At 41.9% G+C, this 21,046-nt stretch overlaps 2 protein-coding genes across 6 annotated transcripts in view; one reads left to right on the forward strand and one right to left on the reverse strand.

Moving 5' to 3' along the window:
* iqub (IQ motif and ubiquitin domain containing) overlaps positions 1–21,046 on the reverse strand; it is a 26,084-nt gene continuing 5,038 nt past the window's right edge. For 2 of the 4 annotated variants that reach the window (XM_077211008.1, XM_077211009.1), the window contains 12 exons: positions 16,771–16,979; positions 8,499–8,633; positions 8,174–8,341; positions 7,924–8,099; positions 5,460–5,615; positions 5,156–5,366; positions 3,902–4,077; positions 2,996–3,166; positions 2,731–2,907; positions 2,080–2,328; positions 1,349–1,534; positions 1–901 (listed from right to left, as the gene is read on the reverse strand). In XM_077211008.1, the coding sequence (XP_077067123.1) occupies positions 725–901; positions 1,349–1,534; positions 2,080–2,328; positions 2,731–2,907; positions 2,996–3,166; positions 3,902–4,077; positions 5,156–5,366; positions 5,460–5,615; positions 7,924–8,099; positions 8,174–8,341; positions 8,499–8,633; positions 16,771–16,963 (2,175 nt within the window). In that variant the 5' untranslated portion in view covers positions 16,964–16,979 and the 3' untranslated portion in view covers positions 1–724. Of the gene's footprint in view, positions 902–1,348; positions 1,535–2,079; positions 2,329–2,730; positions 2,908–2,995; positions 3,167–3,901; positions 4,078–5,155; positions 5,367–5,459; positions 5,616–7,923; positions 8,100–8,173; positions 8,342–8,498; positions 8,634–16,770; positions 17,146–21,046 lie in introns of those variants that run through there. The other 2 variants (XM_077211012.1, XM_077211011.1) reach the window with 2 other exon arrangements.
* Positions 17,712–21,046, forward strand: part of LOC143720990 (ankyrin repeat and SOCS box protein 15-like) — a 6,336-nt gene continuing 3,001 nt past the window's right edge. For both annotated transcript variants that reach the window (XM_077211013.1, XM_077211014.1), the window contains exons 1-7: positions 17,712–17,896; positions 18,036–18,074; positions 18,185–18,231; positions 19,095–19,223; positions 20,142–20,300; positions 20,398–20,643; positions 20,726–20,897. In XM_077211013.1, coding sequence (XP_077067128.1) covers positions 17,868–17,896; positions 18,036–18,074; positions 18,185–18,231; positions 19,095–19,223; positions 20,142–20,300; positions 20,398–20,643; positions 20,726–20,897 — 821 coding nt within the window. In that variant the 5' untranslated portion in view covers positions 17,712–17,867. The remainder of the gene's footprint in view (positions 17,897–18,035; positions 18,075–18,184; positions 18,232–19,094; positions 19,224–20,141; positions 20,301–20,397; positions 20,644–20,725; positions 20,898–21,046) is intronic.

Below are 21,046 nucleotides of genomic sequence, written 5' to 3' on the forward strand. Positions count from 1 at the left end.
TGATTAATAAAAACAGTTTTATTAACCTCATCTCATAAACTCACGTCATAGAGGGACAGAAATATAACTCAAACCTTTCATCACTAGTCGTTCTTTTTAGCCGTAAGTCCTGTGGTGCTGATGGTCTCATTCCCATTTGTTCAAAAGGAAACGCGGGAGGAGGTTCTTGACCTTTTCCTATAATTGCAGATCTTAACTTGCTCACCTCCTGATTAGATCTAGGCTATATATCATTTGCAAAGGCCTAATTAAAACCTCTTGAACTTGAGCTTTTTAGGCTTTCAAAGTGTTCCTGGAAATAATGTTTCAATTCATTCTTGTGTGGCATTATGGAGTAATCATGGAGGGATTTTACTTTTTTTTATCTGTCTGATCTCCCTTTTATATGCAGCTTACTGTACTCAAGTTTAACACTGGAAAACATGCTAATGCTGTATTTTTCACAGGATTGTAGTGTTGCTGCTTGTTTTACCAATTACTATTTTACAAAAAACCAACGAAGTTATCAAAAATCATAAAACTCCTTGCTCAATTACTGCCAAATGACAACTAATTAACATTAATAAATTAGGCCCAAATGGCAAATGGCCCAGCAACTCCCGGTTTTAATTACCATATAAGATATTCAAATTTGATAAATGATCTTGAGGAAGAACGCTTAAACTGTCTAGTGAAGTGAAGCTGCAGATGTCCCTGAGCACCCCACAGGATTGTGGGTAGCCTCTTAGTGATTCTCCTTGGTGGCCTTGGTGATGGGCTTGGAGACCGGCAGTTTGCCGAAGGCACCAGGCTGAATCTCGGCATTGTGCAGACATGCGGCCATCGTAGGTATCTGAGAGAAGTACTTCCTGGCCAGTGCGTGTTTCTGCTTGACATTACGGATAACTACCACATCGTATGCCTGCAAGTGAAAACAGCGGGCATTTGTATGGTGGGACAAATAGGTTTGTGTTCAAGTGGAGGCAGAGACAATTGTGTTCTGTATATGCATTACATGTAAACAGCATCTCTAAAATGGAGCTTTGACTGGTGTACAGTGAATAGTCACGATTATAGAGTTTTGGCAGATAAAGTTTAAAGTTTTATTATATATTACAATATTCTGCACAGGTTTTTCTATCTCTTCATGAACTTTTTGAAGCGTCAAAGTGGTAGTTTTGTAGCTGTCTATGGAGAGACAGAAAGCTCTCAGATTTCATAAAAAATATTTTCTTTTTGGGTTTGGAATGACAGATTTTTCATTATTGGGTGAACTAACCCTTTAAATATCTGCTATTATATCATTTACGTTTGACGTTTAATCATTCTAAGTGTGAAAGACATTCAAAAGCAGTTGTAGCCGCAGTACCTTCTCGATGTTCTCCAGTTTCAGATGTGCAGCGGCCTCGTCCTTCGTGAGGAGGATGCAGTTCCATGGACTCCAGTCCAAATGCTTCTCCCAGCGCACCAGCATTAAATCATGAAGGTCTTTCCAGCCGCTCAATGCGGACTGAGCTCCCCAAAGTACATCCACCAGGTACCGAAGGTCCTGCTCCTAATGAGGACAGTAAATGTCTTGAGCACAGCATTAACTTGGTGTTCCATTCATTTTAATCTATGTTATTAAAGATGGACTAAGCAATTGTTTCTCGCATTTTCCACCCAAAAATTTACATTCCACAGATATTTTTAAAAATTCATGCAGACTCACATGAGAAACACTTAAAGGCCAGTTCACATCAAGGACGATAACTATAAAGATAACCATAAAGTTTCTAGTCATTTCTAGAAATTCAACTGTCGAAAAAGCTGTTTTATTCTACAAAAGGGTGGTCCTTCCTGATGGTGGCCATGTTGAAATCACATAATCATCAGGTTTTTTTGGCAAGTTAATAAGCAAAAACGCCACACATCCACATTTGTAGGAGTCAAGTCATGTATTATTTGTTTATGTAGACTAATTTCAGTGTGCAAAACATAAATGTGAAATTACTTACTGCACCTTTAAAACTGCTGATTTCACTGGTGCAGGTTTTACGGAAAACAACCGGCTCTTTACATGCCCTCAGAATGAATTACCAACACATGCATAAACTTTACCTGCAGCAGGTAAGTGATTTTGGCATCTGGGCTGCACTCGGCCTCAGTGTCACGCAAGCATCTGAGAATATTCTTGTAATGAGAGAAGTCTTCTCTTTGACGGGCTTCATTGTCTAACTCCATACATCGGTGACAGAGGCCAACTGCAGATGCGTTAGTATTCAGAGCGAAGTCAGTGCATGACTGATACTCATTACAGCCACGACACAAATAGATGTTCTTTTTCAGGTCGGCAGGATCCTGAGGCACCTGTGGAGAGCAGGGTAAATATTAGAGTTGTTTCAAAGAGTGAGAAAACCAATCAAAACTTAAGTTGTATTTCAGTATCTTGAGAACTGGAAGTGGTGTTACAGCTAATCTCAGAATAAATTTGAAGTACAGGGTGAACTTTCGCCGAGGGTTGTAGTCGAAACCATCTTATTCAAATCCAAGTTAAGACCAAGACTAGAAAAGGGTGACCATGAAAATATGGTCTTTGGACTCAGACTTTAGGACCAAGACTATGAAAATATTTTCGTAGACTTGGACTCGAGGACCTAGACCAAGACCAACACCATAAAAATATGGTCTCTGACTCAAGGATGATCATGAAACATGAAAATGTGGTCTTGATGTTGAAAATCCAAGAACAACACAGTTTTAGCCACATACCCGTAGAAGTTTGGACACCTGAGGGTTGAATGGAGGGGTTTTGATGTACTGGAGGAAGAGGGTTGATATCCTCTTTCTCAACCCATCCAGGTTGCTCTTTTTCACACCCCTCATCAACAGGTCCATCTCCCTGTCAATCAAGTCCACTATGTCCTGTGTTAGCTTGCATTTATGTTCCTGTTCACAAGTACATTTTAAAAATTAGATGAGCAAATATATGTGTTTATATTTTGTCCATATTTTGGACTACAGATCTGGAACTGGCCTTCACAGTTTGTTTGAGAGTGAGTAGCACATCCAGACGTTCGTCCTTTGTGAATTGAGCCTGTGTGATGCTACTGTACAGGTCTCGCAGCTCCTTGGCTCGGATGGTGGACTGGGTGTCCATTTGTGTCATCTTCCCGTCAAATGCACGCCATCTCTTTGGCTCTGCAGACTGAAGAGAAGTCAAAAACAAACGTCTTTAAAATTTGGACATTTGTGTTTTGCATTTAGAAGGATGCTAGGACATTAGATTAAAGAACATGCTTTCTCTCTCTCTCTCGCTCTCTCTCTCTCTCTCTTTTTTAGAGATTTATATAAATGATTACAAATGATAATTGTATGTAGAATGATATTATCATCACATGAAACATATGCTGCTCATATGCAGTTATTTTCATAAATTAATATTTAATAATTATTAATTAACTAAAGATTAAAATAAATTAATGTTTGCTTTAGAAGACAGCTTTCTTTATGTATGGCCAATGTAACACAGTTTAAAACCACTGCTTTAGTATAGAGGAGGTACAGTATATGAAACACTACAGGCCTGTATGTGTGTTTGTTCTGACTTTATATCTAACTTATTATCTGTTAGTTATCATTACCTACTTGCAAGAGGCGTTAAAATAATTATTACACTGATATTTCCAATGGTCCAACATTCAATTCAATGGACACAATGGGGAAAAGTTATGAACCAACAATGTTCAAAATACTAAACCAAATGAGTCTTCTGCCACCCAGATTTACTAAAAGTAATATTATAACAATTAGTGTGTGCTCTATTTGGCTCCAAATCAAATAGACATATTCAATCATTCTTGCACTGTAACCAAACAAAGATTTGCTCTAAAACAATACAGCATGTTCATGATGAGACAGCCGACTGGCAAAAGATTGATACCTTGTTGAGGAAGGCTTGTATGGCCTTATCCTGGTTCCTGGTGCCGGCAGCCATTCTGTGCTGATCTATGGAGGAGATGAACTGGGTCTCTTGCTCCAGTAGAGCGCACAGTGCTGCCTTTCTCTCCGCACCAGATAATGTGACATTGATGCGTTCCACTTCCTCTATCCTCCATTCTGACATACAGAGATGAAGAATAAGGACCATCACACTGACTTATATACAAATCACTGAACACATTACAACACAAACCTCCATTTCCACACATATATCATACCAACTACGATGTAGTCAACTTCAATGAAGCTTTAAAAAAAGCTTTGTATATTTAAATGTATAAATCTTAAATTTAAATCTTTTAAAATATAAATATCAGCTGATATTATTTAACTAATTTTTCCATCACAGCAGTATTTATGACACAATCAAAAATGAACGAAAAATCAACCAATACAGTACTAATTTATATACACTACTGTTCAAATATTTGGGGTCTGTAAGACTGTTTTAATGTTTGTGAACGAAATCTCTTATTGTGCTCAAGAAATATTTATTATTATTATCAATGTTGAAAAAAGTAGTGCTACTCAATATTTCTTAGTGGATCTGTGATATATATATTTTTAGAATCATTGGTGAATTCACTTTTGATCAATTGAATGCATCCTTTATCATAAAAATACTAATTACTTTCTTTAAAAAAAATCTTTTGAATGAAACAGAGTTAACAGTGCAAGTTAAGAGTTAGAGTTAAGAGTGTAACAGAGTTTAAAAAACAAACAAACATGGTCAACAGTATTTAAAAATATTTCACTAAAAAACTAAGACACAGGGACGTCTGTGAAGTAACTGAGGTGAATCAGTGAAGCGTTTATTTTAACCAGTTCATTTGCATGAACCGGCTGAACTCACCAATTGGCTGAAAAGTTGCACATGCAATATAATGTAGGAAATAGTTTAAAAAAAAGTTTACAAAAAAAAGTTTATTATGAGTCAAATATAAGTCATTTGTAGGTTCCTGAAAAGTTTAAACTGAAAATTGCTCAGTTTGTTTGAGCAACCTGACTAGTCTGACATAGCAACACTGTTTCAACCAGTGGCGAGTTTTTGGAGGCAGGACTATCATGGTTTTCAGAGAGACTTGAGACTAAAATTAAGTCATTATTTTTGCATTTCCATTTGTTGATTCTAGTGGTGCGTAAACCTCTTCACCTTTAAGTTAGTAGCATTGCTAACAAACACTCACACACTCACTTTTCAAGGCATTATATAGCAGATCAAAGTCTCCCTTCGACTCCGGGTTCATCCTGCGGTGATATTCATCTCTGACCTGCTGCTCTTTTTCCTCTTTCTTCCTTCTCTTTTCATTTTCCATCCACGCCAGGTGCTGCTCTTTAGCCTGTCTCAAGTTGTCTGTGAAACACTTGGCTAGCCAGCGCCTGACATGTGACTGTAGTGTAATGACCTAAGGAAAAACATATACATATAAGCATTTGTCCTAAAAAGCGAATGCACAGAATGAATGCAATTCTCTCTCAACCCCTTCAAACACACGCACAGCTCTCAGTCTCTTGCTGTGATACTCTTCTGCAGTGATGTAAGTCCCTGGGGTGATGAGCTTGTCCTTCATGTTCGACACATAACAGCCGATTTTGGTCATCTGAGTCGAGGCGTTCCTATAGCACTGCTGATCCTGGTGTTTCAACTCCACCGTCTGTTTAAATGACAAAAAAAATTAGGGGTGTGCAGTCCAAACGGCAACCCAAATTGGTCTAAGATTTGAATCTACATTGACGTTCAAAAGTTTGGGGTCAGTAAGATTTATTAATGTTTTTAAAAGAAGTCTCTTATGCTCAACAAGGCTGCATTTCTTTGATAAAAACTACAGTAAAAACAATAATATTGTGAAGTATTATTACTATTTAAAAGAACTGTTTTGTATTTTAATATATTTTAAAATGTAATTTATTCCTGTGATTCAAAGCTGAATTTTCAGCATCATTACTCTAGTCTTCAGTGTCACATGATCCTTCAGAAATCATAATATGCTGATTTGCTGCTCAAGAAATATTTCCAATTAGTATCAAGGGTGAAAACATAAATTTCTCCACAAAAAAATGTACTGCCTACATTACTGTACTGTACAGTACTGTTCTGACAAATGTTTGAATGGTAGTGTTTAATGTCACAGTTAATTGGGGTTATGAAGCATGATTATTATATTCACAATATAACGTGACCACAAGTGTTTTATTGCTTCTATTTATTTTGTGAAAAAGACATAATCATTGGAATATGTATTTTATTCATCAAAACTAAAACTAAATACGTTGTGTAATAAAATATAGAGTACCTGATTTGGATTACAAAAGTGTAATATATATATATATACATTTTTTTTTGTTGAATTTTTTTTTTTTTTTTTTTACCCCAATTAGAATTTGTCAATTATACTGTGATTTTGGCAAAATATTATATAAATAAGATTCTCTAAAAATTCAATTGTCTTGACATTTCAAAGTAATAAATCATTCAAATGTATGGCTAACAACTTTCTCAACAATTACGTCATTTATAAAACTCTTTACTGAAGATTAACTCCTTGTGTGTCTATGTTTGTGTGTGTGTTAAAATGTATGTTGGAATGTTGAGCGCTCCAACGTTGATTTTCTTTCTGGTAGTATTACTGAAATAAAAACCTGGATGAGTAATAATTTCCTCCGTTTGAACAGTGATAAAACTGAAGTTATGCTCATTGGTTCTCGTCATCAAACTTCCAAAGTTGGTTCTCTGTCTTTGACTCATGATGGCTCTGTTTTCGGTATCCAGAGTAAAATGAGGAACCTTGGAGTTATTTTTGATGTTAATCTTTCATTTGATTCTTTCATTCAGAGTACTGTTAAATCATCTTTTTTCCATCTTAGAAACATCGCTAGATTGCGGCCAATGTTAACTTTTCCCGTAGCTGAAAACCTGATAAATTCCTTTGTCGTCTCTCGGACTGACTATTGTAATGCTCTTTTAGCCAGTGTTTCTAAATCTACACTACACAAGCTTCAACGTGTACAAAATTCTGCTGCTAGGATCTTAACTGGGTCCAGAATAGGCAACCATATAACTCCGGTTTTGGAATCCTTGCATTGGCTCCCAGTTAGGTTAAGATTTTAAGATTATGATGCTTACATATAAGTCTTTGCACGGTCTGGCTCCAAATTATCTAGCTGAACTGTTACACCCCTACACTCCGAATCGCAGATTGCGCTCCTCACAATCGAGCATGCTGGTGGTTCCTAAAACTCGCTTAAAGTCTATGGGTGACAGGGCTTTTTCCTTCTATGCACCTGTCCTTTGGAATTCTCTGCCTCTTGGACTTAGGGAAGCCCAGACCTATGCCATTTTTAAAGGTCAACTTAAGACATACTTTTTTAAACTTGCATTTACCTGTTGATGTGTTTGCTTTTATATTGTCTATTGTGTGTACAGCGCTTTGAGAAGCTGCTTTTAAAGGCGCTTTATAAAATAAACTTTATTATTATTATTATAAACAATAAACAATTAATCACCATATCATTACATAAAAAGTATATAAAGATCATATAAGAAAATATAAAATATAATTTTTTTACACAAACAATTTTCATAAATATTTTTATATGCATTACAATACAAAATATTTTTATATACATTACAATACAAAATATTTTTATATTTTACAATGATATTTTAATACACAATATTTTTACATATAGCCTACATTATATGTTTTATACAAATTTATGTTAATTAAATGTGTTATTATAAAACATGTTTATTTTATGTTTTATTAAACATAAAAAATGTTTAAGGGTTTTTTGTTTTTTTAGCAAATGCATTATGTGCCATCCTCCTGCTAAATTATCAGTTACTTTAATTTAACATAAAAAAAATGAGGCAAAAAGATGAAAGTTCTGTCCATTTAATGGGTTTTATTACTGCACAAAAAGTCCTTCACTCCATTGTATAGTGCGTATGTATGCGTGCACCTGTGTATCCCTGCTGAAGGACTCATTGCTCCTGTTAGGCCTCTTCTTAGGCATCGTCTGTACAGCAGCATTATGATACTCAGTTTTGGTCACCATATGACGGAATCCTCCCAGAAATGCCTTCCCGCGAGTGGCTCTCTCTATCTCTACCACCACGTCCTGATATGTCTCTGTGTCTTAAAGCCAGAAACTTGTCACAAAAACTTGTCTATCCTCATAATGCCTTAGTCAGCTATAAATTCGACTGTACCTGTTTGAACTCTGACAGTGATGACATCCGGCATGTTGTACTCCTGCTGTGGTTTGTCTGGTCTCATGGGGTAATTCTCCGGGTCTCGCGAGCTCATCTCAAATTGGACCATCCCATGTGGCTGTACGCCAATATCCATCAGCGTCTGGTCATCTTCGACACTTTTTTCTAGACAAAAAGTAAAACTAAATTAAAAAGATCCGAGAGACTTTTAATGTGTCCTTTACATCATTGTATAGTAAATGCTGTATAAAATGCTTTTATACTCAGAAATGTCAGAATTTTACACAATCTCTCCTATGAAGGACGATCTTTTGTGTCTTACCGTCTAGAGTGATTTTTATGATGTCTAATGGCACCCTCAGCTTGAAGCTGAAGTGTTTTTTGAGATCCAGGATTGAGAGGCCAATAGTGAAGGCCACCGTTATCATGTGCCTCTCTGGCATCAGCAAGATCTTAACTGGAAGAACAAGAAATACAATTGCATTAGAATTATAAATATTAACATGAATATACAAAAAATGTGCTGAGTATTTATTTAAAAAATTGTGGTGGTACTATGGAACAGTAATGGTATTGTATGATAATATCACTTTCTTTCTTTTTTACCATAGTACTACTGAATGATTACCACATTTCAATACCATGGTATTTACATGGTATTCCAAGTCAGTGTTATTTTGGTATTATTTATATATTATTACATTATTATTATTATTATTATTATTAAAATTATTATTATAAATTTTTGTAGAATTTTCTATTCTATTTTGGATTTTTTCTTATTTTTGTGTTCAGTTTTAGTGCTTAAAACTACAATATGTAATTCCTTCGCCGCTAGGGGCCGCTAACCTCTTACAATAACAAAGGCGTAGGTTGATGACGCATAATTCCAGCGGTATTATGGAACTTGTCGTCAAACTGATGGATCTAATAATGTTTATGGATGAGTGAATACATTGATGTTTTTAACATGACTGTGGAATGAAGCAGGGCACGATTGCTAATGAGAAACAGCTATCAGCGCCGGGGATATAAAGGAATAAGGACATTTCATTCTACCGAACTACCCGCAAGTGCTGAATTAATACTCACACAGGTCAGCTTATTAGACGAATGAAACTTGTGAGGTAACTCAGCGCTGTTTTACTTGGTCTAACGTTACACTATCACACTAAACTGCATTTGATTGTTGAAAGTTATAATGTTATTCTATATGTTAGTTCGTTGGCTATATGAGACAAGCAGTAAGCTAAATCAACATTAGAATAACATACTGATCATATTCTAAAATTTCATCACGTTGAGCGATATAACATTGATTAGTTCTCTTACGAGAGTATCTCTCGTACTGCGTAATATCTTACGCTATGGGGAAAACCTCTTTTCCACGAGATATTGAAGCCAAAAATTATCCTTAATTTTTAATCAATGAAAAAAGCTTTGCGACAGAATGCAGACATAGGCAAGGCAGCTTGCGTGCCTATTGGCTGACCTGTGGCCAAAGCAGCAGCCTATCGACAGAGGCCCTGCGAGACATGACACCCAATGGGGCACTTCGCGCCCATATACGTCACGTCCCACCAGAATAGGCGTGGCCTTGGCCTATAAATACAGATCGATAGGCATCTGCATCGCTGGATCCGGAGTGAGAAGCCGCGCCGTCTGAGGAAAAGCATACAGCGGGAAGAGCCTTGAGTCTGAAGTCGCTGGCATCGCCGCCTTTAGCTGCCGTACCTGCTACGCTTTCCGGCGTCATATCCTTTCCATTCAAGTGTGTGTGTGTGTTCGCCGCTGCGACACACACTTTTTTCACTGTTTCTCTCCCTCCTGAAAGATCTGCGTCTTTCTCAAGATGCATAGGTCCTGCGGCTCGTGTCGAGCCACACTCAGTAAAGAGGATCGCCATGTCATCTGCGTTTCCTGCCTGGGTGAGGATCATGCGGCTTTCGCTCTCGTCGACGGCGGATGCCATCACTGTGAGCTACTGCCTATGGTGACTCTGAGGACTCGCCTGGCATCTTTCTCAGAGCCTGCACTTCAACCCGCTGCAGCGCCGCGCCGTAAAAAGCGCTATGCACAGCGCGGCCCGAGCCATCTCCTGCCTGCCAAAGCTCGCCGGTTCGCCCGCCAGCTTCGCCGGCATCACTCGAGTCCCTCACCGACGGACAGCGGCCGCCGTCCCCCGCCCCCTCCGCCATCGAGGTTGACGAAACTGCCGAGGTCTGCTCTATCCTGGCATCAGATAGTGAGGATTGGGCGAGCTCTGTGGACCTCCCCCCTGCTATCCGTGAGCCTGCTGGGAAACGGGCCGACAACGAGTCAGAGCTGATGCGTCTGCTCTCTCAAGCCATCGGCAACCTCGGCCTCGACTGGGAGGCGCCCACGCAGCCCGCGCGCATCCGACTGGACGGATACTTCCTCAAAAAGGACCACGCACCGTCACAATCCAGACCCGCCCCTTTTCTTCCTGAACTTCACGAAGAAGTCGCGAGGTCCTGGAACGCCCCCCTCTCGGCCAAGGTGCGTACCTCTGCCTCTGCTGCATTCTCCACTGTGGACGGTGCGAAAGACAGAGGATACCTTTCTCTTCCCCCAGTGGAAGCAGCGGTAGCTTCCCATCTCTGCCCGCACTCTGCTGGACGGCGAGCTCAGATAACGCTACCATCTAAAGCCTGCCGAGTGACGTCATCCATGCACGATCGCGCATACACCGCCGCCGGGCAAGCCGCGTCAGCACTACACACAACGGCTATCCTGCAGATCTTCCAGGCCGACCTTCTCTGAAAAATGGACGAGCAAGGCGCTGAATCAATCAGCGTTGCGGATTTACGGAGCGCTACAGACCTGGCTCTACGCGCTACGAAATCAGCTGCACAGGCCATTGGGCGGAACATGCCCAATGTCTCTCACCGTGGCTGAGAGACATCTGTGGTTGACGCTGTCTGAAATGACTGAAGCAGAGCGCGCTGTATTTCTCGACGCGCCCATTTCGTCAACTGGCCTTTTCGGATCTGCCGTCAAAGATTTCGCGGACAGATTCCAAGAGGTTCAAAAGACATCGCAGGCTATGAAGCACTTCCTCCCGAAGCGCTCTAGTTCCGCAACAGGTCACTCTAAACAGCAGCCTGCCCGGAGCTCCCAGCCGCAGCCTTCACCACCCGCTGCCGCCGCTTCTCAACGCCGCCAGGCCCGAGAACAGAGATCGCGCTCTCGCTCTACCGGACGCCGCCCCCCTCAGCACGGGCCCCGGCCGAGGATCGAAATCAAGCCCGAGGTCTCAAAGCCTTCCTAGCCTCTCTAGGAAAGCGACGGTGTTCAAATCCCGCTGCGGCCGGGTTTTCACCAAAACATTTCGCTCGTCCAGTTCCATGCAATGTGACTGTTCCAGTGTATTTAGCAGTCAACAACCCGGTTCATTTGCCCGCTTGCCTGCACACAAAAGCCGTTTTTACGGCTACCCAGATAAATACAATAAAGAGTGTATTTTCTGGTGTTCCGGCCACGGCCGATGGTGTTATGAGTGTTGTAAGAATGCCCACGTCCCAGTTCCCATTCCCACACGCAGACACAGCCCGCCACAGCGCAGGGCTAGCACAAATAAAATCGACTCAGGTCGATTGTGCAAACAATGTAGTGAATGTGCCCACAACACAGTGCTCACAAACACTACACAATGCGTGTCCCTCGGTTTCTGTAAAAACGAAACCGACACACATTCAGTCAGCACATGCCGACGGTGTTATAAGTGCAGTGAATGTGCCCGCTGTCCCGCGCCCACATTCCCTCACAGACACGCTCATCCCCACGGGGTTTGTCATGCTCGCTTTCTCTCCACAACCGGTCATAGAGAATTCGAGCGCGACCAGGCTGCCCAGGCTGGCCAGGCTGGCCAGGCTGCCCAGGCTGCCCGCCTCGCACGTTGTAAACACAGTGTTTATGTCTCAGCACACTGGAGCTCTGCATCCACTGCAATGCCGCGGCCAGAGCCCGGATTTCATTCTACCCCTAGCTATTCACGCAGACGCGTGGGCAAAGCTGCCCGGGGTATCAGAGTGGGTGTTGAACACTATAAAGAGAGGCTATTCGCTACAGTTCGCTCGACGTCCCTGCCGTTACACGGCGCGAGTCGAAACCTCGGTGAACAACGAAGTATCTCATCTACTTCGAGCCGAAATAGCGAAACTGCTGAGAAAAGGGGTCATAGAACCTTTATCTCAGGCTCAGAGCGAAGGGGGGCTATACAGCAGATATTTCCTGGTACCGGAGAAAGACGGGGGTCTCAGACCCATTCTAGATCTGCGACAGCTGAACAGAGTGCTTATGAAGCGCCAGTTCAGAATGCTGACAACCAGGAAAATCCTCGCGCAAGTGCGCCAAGGAGACTGGTTTATGTCAATAGATCTGAAGGACGCCTATTTCCAAATACAAATAGCGTCACGTCACAAGCGTTCGGCCTGTCTTTGGCACCCCGTACATTTACGAAGTGCATGGACGCGGCTCTCGCACCCCTGAGACTTCGGGGCATGTGAGTGTTGAACTACTTGGACGATTGGCTGATTCTAGCTCGATCACATTCAGAGCTCATAGAACACAGGACCACATTGCTCGAGCATCTCGAGAATCTGGGTCTCACAGTCAATTGGGCGAAAAGTTCGCTGTTTCCCAGCCAGAAAATCTCTTTTCTGGGAACAGTGCTGGACTCGCTGTCTATGACAGCACGTCTATCGCCAGAGCGAGAACTGGACATTCAGCGCCGCGAAATCCTTCCGCCGCGGCTCTATAGTCCAGCTCAAAAGGTTTCAGAAGATGCTGGGCCTTATGGCTTCGGCATCGTCAGTGGTCCAGCTGGGCTTGCTTCGCATGCGCCCACTGCAGTTAAAGACTGAAAGTGCGAGTTCCACCCCGGGCATGGAACTCTGGTCTGTTTCGCCTCAGGGTCGACATGAAATGCGCCTCGGCTCTGGAACCTTGGAAAATAGCCGACTGGTATCAGTCAGGCGTGAGTCTGGGGACTCCCTCGAGTGTGACGGTGGTGTCCACGGACGCCTCCACCTCGAGATGGGGAGCGCTGCTCGAGGACAGACCGTTCTTCGGCCAGTGGTGAGAACGGGAGAAGCTCCTGCACATAAACTGTCTATAAATGCTAGCTGTAGACAACAGGCTACGGCGCTTTTGTCCCCAGATAAAAGGCCGCCATGTCTTAGTCCGGTCGGACAACATGTCAGTGGTGGCATACATAAATCACCAGGGTGGCGTCAGGTCCCGAAACCTTTACAGGCTGACGGAACGCCTCCTGGTCTGGACTCAGCACAACCTGCTTTCACTGAAAGCAGCGCATGTGCCTGGTCGCCTGACTCTGGGACCAGACCGTCTGTCCTGAAACAATGTCCCAGCAGGGGAGTGGTCGCTGCACCCGCAGACGATCCAACTGTTGTGGGACACATTCGGCAGAGCGCAGGTGGACCTGTTCGCGTCCCAAGAAAACGCTCACTGTCCAAACTTTTTCTCCAAGAGCAGGGATGCGCTGGCCCACGTATGGCCCCGCTGCCCCCTCTATGCTTTCCCCCCCCTCTCGCTCCTGCCTCAGGTGCTAGAACGGATCAGGGAAAACGGATGCCCAGTGCTTCTCGTGGCTCCGCTCTGGACAAACCAGAACTGGTTCCCAGTCTTGATGCGGCTCACCAGCACTGCCCCGTGGCCGATACCGGTGAGGAGAGACCTCCTCTCTCAGGTAAAGGGCTCGATTTGGCATCCTCACCCGGATTTATGGTCCCTACATGCATGGGCCATCAACGGGTACCCGCTAACCTCCCAGAGGGAGTGTTAAATACAATCACGCAGGCTAGAGCCCCGTCTACTAGACGGCTCTATTCCTCGAAGTGGTCAGTATTCTCTGCCTGGTGTCAAGCTCAGGGCTCTTCACCCGCAGACTGCAGAGTTACGGAAGTGCACTCCTTCCTTCAGGAGCTGCTGGATAAGGGCAGGACCCCATCCACGCTCAAAGTGTACGTGGCGGCCACAGCGGCGTTTGCAAAACCGACGTCTGGCCAGTCACTGGGGAAAAACGACCTGGTCGTGCGATTCCTCAGGGGAGCTTGGAGGCTGAATCCTCCCAGACCCCCCTCAGTCCCTGTTTGGGACCTTTCTATGGTTTTGGAAGCCATGAAAGGTGCCCCATTTGAGCCAATCCATTCGTCAGACATGAAAAATCTCTCTCTTTAAAACGGTATTCCTTATGGCTCTCGCTTCAGTGAAGCGTGTAGGGGACTTGCAAGCGCTTTCAGTAAGCGCATAATGCATGGAGTTTGGGCCAAATGACTCGAAAGTCATACTCAATCCAAGGCACGGGTACGTGCCCAAATCTCTCAACACACCGTTCAGGGCCCAGGTTATATCCCTGTGCGCCCTCCCGGCTCGTGATGAGGAGGAGGATGCGAGTCTCCTCTGCTCTGTCAGGGCACTGAGAGCTTATGTGTCCCGCTCTTCGGTCTGCAGACAGACGTGGGCGTGGTCTAGCGGGATCTCCTTGCAAGATATCTGTATGGCGGCAGGCTGGGCCTCGCCGTCTACATTTATAAGGTTTTATAACCTATAGGTTCCCGCCTTACAGGCGAAGCTGCTGTCGGTCTAGAATTCAGTATTATCTGTACCGCTGCGCCGGCGCAGAATACTGAGTCATTGCTTATGCACACTGATCGAGAGAACAGCTCCATGGTTGCTGAATAACCCGTACTGTTACCCAGTTCAGGCTGAACAAGTTCACCCTGTCTGTGTGGAACACTGTTGACATAACTAGCTCCTGTAGGATGCTATTTCATGGGGAATGATGCTTGCAGCCTCTCTTCCCCGACTCTCTGTGAGTCTATGGTGATGATGCACTATATGGGCCCCGGGCTACTGCCCTTGGGACTTTAGTGTCGGATCCCAGTACGCACGGCGTGTTGCATTGTGTTCCCCATAGCGTAAGATATTACGCAGTACGAGAGATACTCTCGTAAGACAACGTACTCGGTTACTAACATAACCTCGGTTCTCTCTAGAGAGGGAACGAGTACTGCGTATCTTGCTGTGCATACTACAGCTTGGTTCGCTTCTGCGATGAAAACCAGTTTGTATCAGCCTATCGATCTGTATTTATAGGCCAAGGCCACGCCTATTCTGGCGGGACGTGATGTATATATGCGCGAAGTGCCCCATTGGGTGTCATGTCTCGCAGGGCCTCTATCGATATGCTGCTGCTTTTGCCACAGGTCAGCCAATAGGCACGCAAGCTGCCTTGCCTATGTCTGCATGCTGTCGCAAAGCGTTTTACATTATTAAAAATTAAGTATAATTTTTGGCTTCAATATCTCGTGGAAAAGAGGTTTTCCCCATAGCGTAAGATATTACGCAGTACTCGTTCCCTCTCTAGAGAGAACCGAGGTTACGTTAGTAACCGAGTACGTTTTATGTACATTTGCTCACCTGTCCAATAAAGTACTGTCAAGTCTAAGTTTGTCATGGACGTGGAGCTCTCAGCATCTCGAAAACGCCACACTAATATTGATCCTTGTTTTAGTTCTCCTTTTGTCCCAAAGTCTGCTTGCCATGGTCCATAATGTTTGAACGAAACAACAACAGCGTGAGCGTGCCACTAGACGTAATGCAGTTGTCCACGTCTGTCGCCATGGTTACTATGGCAGTACGAGCGGAAACCAGGAATAACGCGGATTTTACGTCATTGACAGGCGACAAGTAAACATGGAGTCCAGGACGAGCTTTTATTTAAAATTGGGATTTCTCTGAAATTAAAAATCTTTGAGAACTTTTGAGATATTGTTAGTATACAACTGCAGGAAATTTATCACACTGTGCAACTGATTTTTGGATATTTTATTACAAAATACTTACATAGTGTACCTTTAAGGCAAACTGGTAATGCTTTAGGGACCAATTCTCACTATTAACTACTTGCTTATTCGCTTGCATATTACTATATTGGCTGTTTATTAGGACCCTCAAGTTGTTCCAAACATGTAAGAATTTCTTTCTTTTGTTAAAGAATATATTTTGAAGAATGTTGGTAACCAAACAGTTGATGGGGCCCTATTGACTTCCATAGAATTTTCATTTTTGGGTGAACTATTCTTTTAATCCTACACCATACCCAAACTTAACCCCAACAACAATCACCTTAACTTTTAATAATAAGGTAAATTAAGATTTTATTAAGGAAAAAGTCATAGTTAATATAATACTAGTGAATATGTGTTCCTCAAACTAAAGTGTGAGCAACAAATGTAACGTTACTTCAGTAAGTTGACAAGGAAACATTTTTAATTTTCATTTAGAATTTTTTAATCTAAATTAATAGTTATATTTTATTTCTGCCTTAATTAACTAAATGTTTTTGACTAATGATAAGAACCCTAATCCAAGCTACTTCAAAGAATACCGGGGTATTACATTGACTTCCATTTTATGGAGCAATATGTCAAAGAAAAAACACATTATTACCAAGATACTATGCCCAAATCGACCATGCTTACCATAGTACCATAGTATTGTTCTAAGTGTATAATAATGCTGGGGTAAAATGCAGAATTATATTTCACCCGTTGCTGTTGAGTTTCCAACATCACTGGAGGAATTGATATGGTTGGTTTCGCCTTCTTGTAGATTTCTATCGTTCTGACGTCTCTGGTCTTCAGCATCATCATCTTCCTCATGAAGGTCAGTCTCTGTCTGAATGACTTCTTGTGACATTCTTAGCTCCGCCGGTTCAGTTTCACTCTCCTGCTCTGACATGACAAATTTCTCACACCTAAACAGACAAACGTTAAAGTTCAATAATAGCACGTTCACCTCTGATATTCTTGAGAGCAATTTGACGGAAACGTCTTTATTAACGTTTAAAATAAAAGAGTAGAGTCTAGGTTAACAATGACATGAGTCTGGAAAGTGTTTGGCCGCTGCTATGGTAACAATAGTGTCACTGGTGATGTCCGATTCGCAAATGAGTCAATCTATTGAGCCGATTCTTTTTATAGAGTCGGTTGAAATTATAAGCAAAACGTGCGTAATTGAACGTAATTACTTTATTTAAGCGTATAACTGTGAAATGGTTACAGCTTTATTAACATTATTATAAATAATTTATTTATTTAGAGAATTAATTTTATTAATTAACAAAGACTGGGAAGAATGGTGGATTTCCCTTGAGCCTTGGTAATACCATCATACTTTAATATATTCTAAATATGTACTTTTTAGTGCCTGTACCATGCCATTTACTGGGTATTTCAAAGAATGTGCTGCAATATACATGTTCAAAAAACATGTCCAAAATACCACGGTGCTTTTTTAAGAGTGTATGTTAACACAATATCACTTGACACGATGTATATAACCTAATAAATCAGTGATAAAGTACCAACTTTACTACAAACATGAAGAACAAAATGTATGTGGGTGGGGGACAAAAATATAGTAACTCGTTTTGGAAACAGAACCGAATTACCGCCCGAATGAATCGAATCAAGCTTCAGTGAAAGTGAATCATCTCATGTGTCACTTCCTAGAAAATATTTTATCCAGGTGTGTGTTGCCTGGAAGTGACTACAATAGGAACAGACTGAACCTAATGGCATGGCATTTGTTGCATGGCATTTCATTGGCAATGAAAGCAGGTCATGCTTGAATATAAAAGCTCATGTCACTAGGAACAAGAAAGTCACAAAGGTAAGCACTGAGCTGTGTTTAATGAAAGGTTCATGTTTGCAAATATAATTACTTTAGTTGTATTCAGCTCTGATTAGCTCCAACAGTCACTGATGCTCTAATGGCCATAGCCTTCTAATTTATGGGACACAATTTCTAGATATATTTTGTTGGACAAGATGAATGAAAATGAATACAGGTATGTTATATATATTTTATGTACAATATGCTTTGAAGGAACCCGAATAGTTAAAATTGCAAAAAGTATAGCAAAATACTTTCTCTCAGATCCTTATTTTTTTCATAAAGCTCAGCCAGTGATGAGAATTCGAAACTACTGGAAGCAATCGAAACAGGTAATGTATTAATGCCTTGAAATATTTTATTTCTGTTCTATAACCGTAAAAATGAAAAGATACTTGAGTTTCCTCAGATTGCAACACTTGCAGAACCCACTTGACGACCTCAGGACCCTTCTGAAGGTGCATCGGATATCCTAATCCAGGGGTATCAAATCCTGGTTCTGGGGTGCGTTTCCCAAAGCCATCTATGATCACAAGTTATGTTGTTACCAATAGAGACATATGGAACTTGCAACCATAATTGGCTAACGATGCTTTTGGGAAACACACCCCTGGACAGAGTTTAGCTCCAACTTGTCCCAACGTTCCTGTCTAGAAAATTCTGCAGTAATTAAATATCCACTTAGTTATCACCAAAGCTCTCTTTTTTTGTTGTAGTTTATTAGACCAAGGGCAGAGAGGCAACAAGTCAGCTGCCTAAACATTCGGATGGAGCCCTGGATGACCTTGGTTCAAATGTGTTTAATCAGGCCTGGAGCAAAACACTGCAGGACAGCGGCCCTCCAGGAGCAAAAATGCTTATCCCTGTCCTATTGTGTATTCAAGTCATAAGATGGTGTTATGATTAAGTAGAGTTCTTGAAGGGATTTTTGAGTTCTTATAAGTTCCTCATAGAAATGCCCTTTTTGAAAGGGGGCCTAGAGGTTCTCAAGAGAGTTTCACCAATCGCCAATCCCTAAAATGAGGGTATATTTTCATTTCTACAATAAGATTTTTCCACATTGATGGTACATTTTTCTGTATGATGATACAGAAATGTTGATTGATCAAGCTGATACTGTACATCTGATGAAGGAAACCTTGGTGTGGAACAAGGCCAATATGTCAATAATCTCTTCATGTATCCTGATCATAAGGTGATACTGCGGTCATCCATGAGCTCAAGCGATTTCCTTCAGCCTTTAGGGAAGTGGACAGTAGTGGACTTCTTCCACTCCACAGAGCCGCCATGCAACCGTCAGGGAAAGTGCTAGAGGCAGTTCTGGGTGAGTCCTGGACCTGGATGGACAATATTGATAGAAATAGAAGGGTTGGATAAGTTGCTGGAAAACGAGACTGTGTCTATCATATAGGGCAGTGGTTCTCAACTCCAGTCCTCGGGACCCACTGCTCTGCACATTTTTTATGTCTCCTTATCTAACACACCTGATTCAGATCACCAGCTCGTTAGGAGAGACTCCTTGATCTGAACTGAGTGTGTCAGATAAGAGAGACATACAAAATGTGCAGAGGTCCGGAGGACTGGAGTTGAGAACCACTGATATAGGGTATGTTCACACTGTCATGTTTTGGGATTGACAACCGCATTTACTTACAGGTGTAAGTCTCGAAATGTCCCGTTCAGACAGCAACTTAAAGTGGCATCTCGAATACTGTCTTTGTGAACGTGCAACAGGAGTCTCATTATAGACTTCTTGTTTTACTCTATCCTCTGCACTTCTGGATAGAGGTCACTCTTCCGCCGTAACTAGATTTGCGTACGGCTGTTACCGGAAGCTAGTGATTACAGTTTATAAAGTTATAAATACGGATATTTTTCTTACAAAAACACATTGCTTCAAAAGGCATTTATTAACCCCCTGGAGCCGTATGGATTACTTTTATGATGGATGGATGCGCTTTTTTCAAAATTTTCAATTTTTTTCAAAATCTCAGTTACTATTTACTCCCATTATAAAGCTTTTGATATCTTTTTAATACAACTTTGTGTTTGGCTGAAATAAGAATGTGATATACACCTAGGATGGCTTAAGGGGGTTGTAAATTTTTGGCTAATTTTAATTTTTGGGTGAACTATTCCTTTAAGGACTCAAATACAAAACTGACAACCGTATTCTGTTGCTGTGTGAAAATGTCCATATAGGCTACTCTACATTTGGTTTTGATGATCATTCAATCCACAGTCTCCAGCCAGCTTGAGATGGAGGAAAAAGGTTGGAATGGAGAGACCGCCTTGCATTTAGCCGTTAAATCTGGACTGGAGGAGAACGTCAGGATCCTTCTTGAACATGGGGCACTACCACATAACCTCAACAGCAAAAAAGAGTCTCCACTTCTGCTGGGTGAAGCACAACTTCACTGTTGATTTAGTTGCCCTGTTGATGATACCTGCTTGTACTTTCCATAACAACTATAATAATCTTCTTTATTTTGTCCTAGCGGTAAGAGTGCGATCTTATCAAATGGTGTTTGCTCTCACCACACATGGAGCTGTAGTGGATCAGGTTTGTTCGAAGAGGTGGACGGCACTGCATGAAGCAGCACGAGTGGGCTGCATTGACATCTTAATGTTGCTGCTGAGACGAGGTGGCCAGGTGTCAGTGAGGGATGTTAATGGAGTGACTCCATTGGGTGTAGCAGCAGAGTACGCCAATCTAGAAGTCCTTCAAGTGCTCATTGAATTAGGTGAGAACCTTTCATCTTGCAAATGAGACCAAGATTAACCATGGTATTGTTTAATCAGTTTTAATCCATCCATCTTGACAAGGAGCTGATGTGAATGCACAGTCTTTTAAGGGTGAAAGTGTGTTGATGGATGCAGTTGGTTCTGGAAACCCTTACTGTGTGAACCTTCTGCTTGAAAATGGAGCCTCACCGAACCGTATCAGTTTTACCAGGCATCTTCCTATACATCGTGCAGCCTTCGAGGGCCACTACCTGTAAGTCTACAATAATTTGAGTTAGTTAAACACGAAAATACATTAACGTAGTTGGGTCCTGGAGAATTATTTTTCTAATTTTATTAATTAATGAAAATTCTCACCAGTGTCGTTTTCACTTCATCTCAGATTATGTACTATTTAATTAG

The sequence above is a fragment of the Siphateles boraxobius genome, unplaced genomic scaffold (assembly GCF_051911475.1).
Source record: "Siphateles boraxobius isolate OS27281-9 unplaced genomic scaffold, OSU_SipBor_1 65, whole genome shotgun sequence".
NCBI classification, from domain to species: Eukaryota; Metazoa; Chordata; class Actinopteri; order Cypriniformes; family Leuciscidae; genus Siphateles; species Siphateles boraxobius.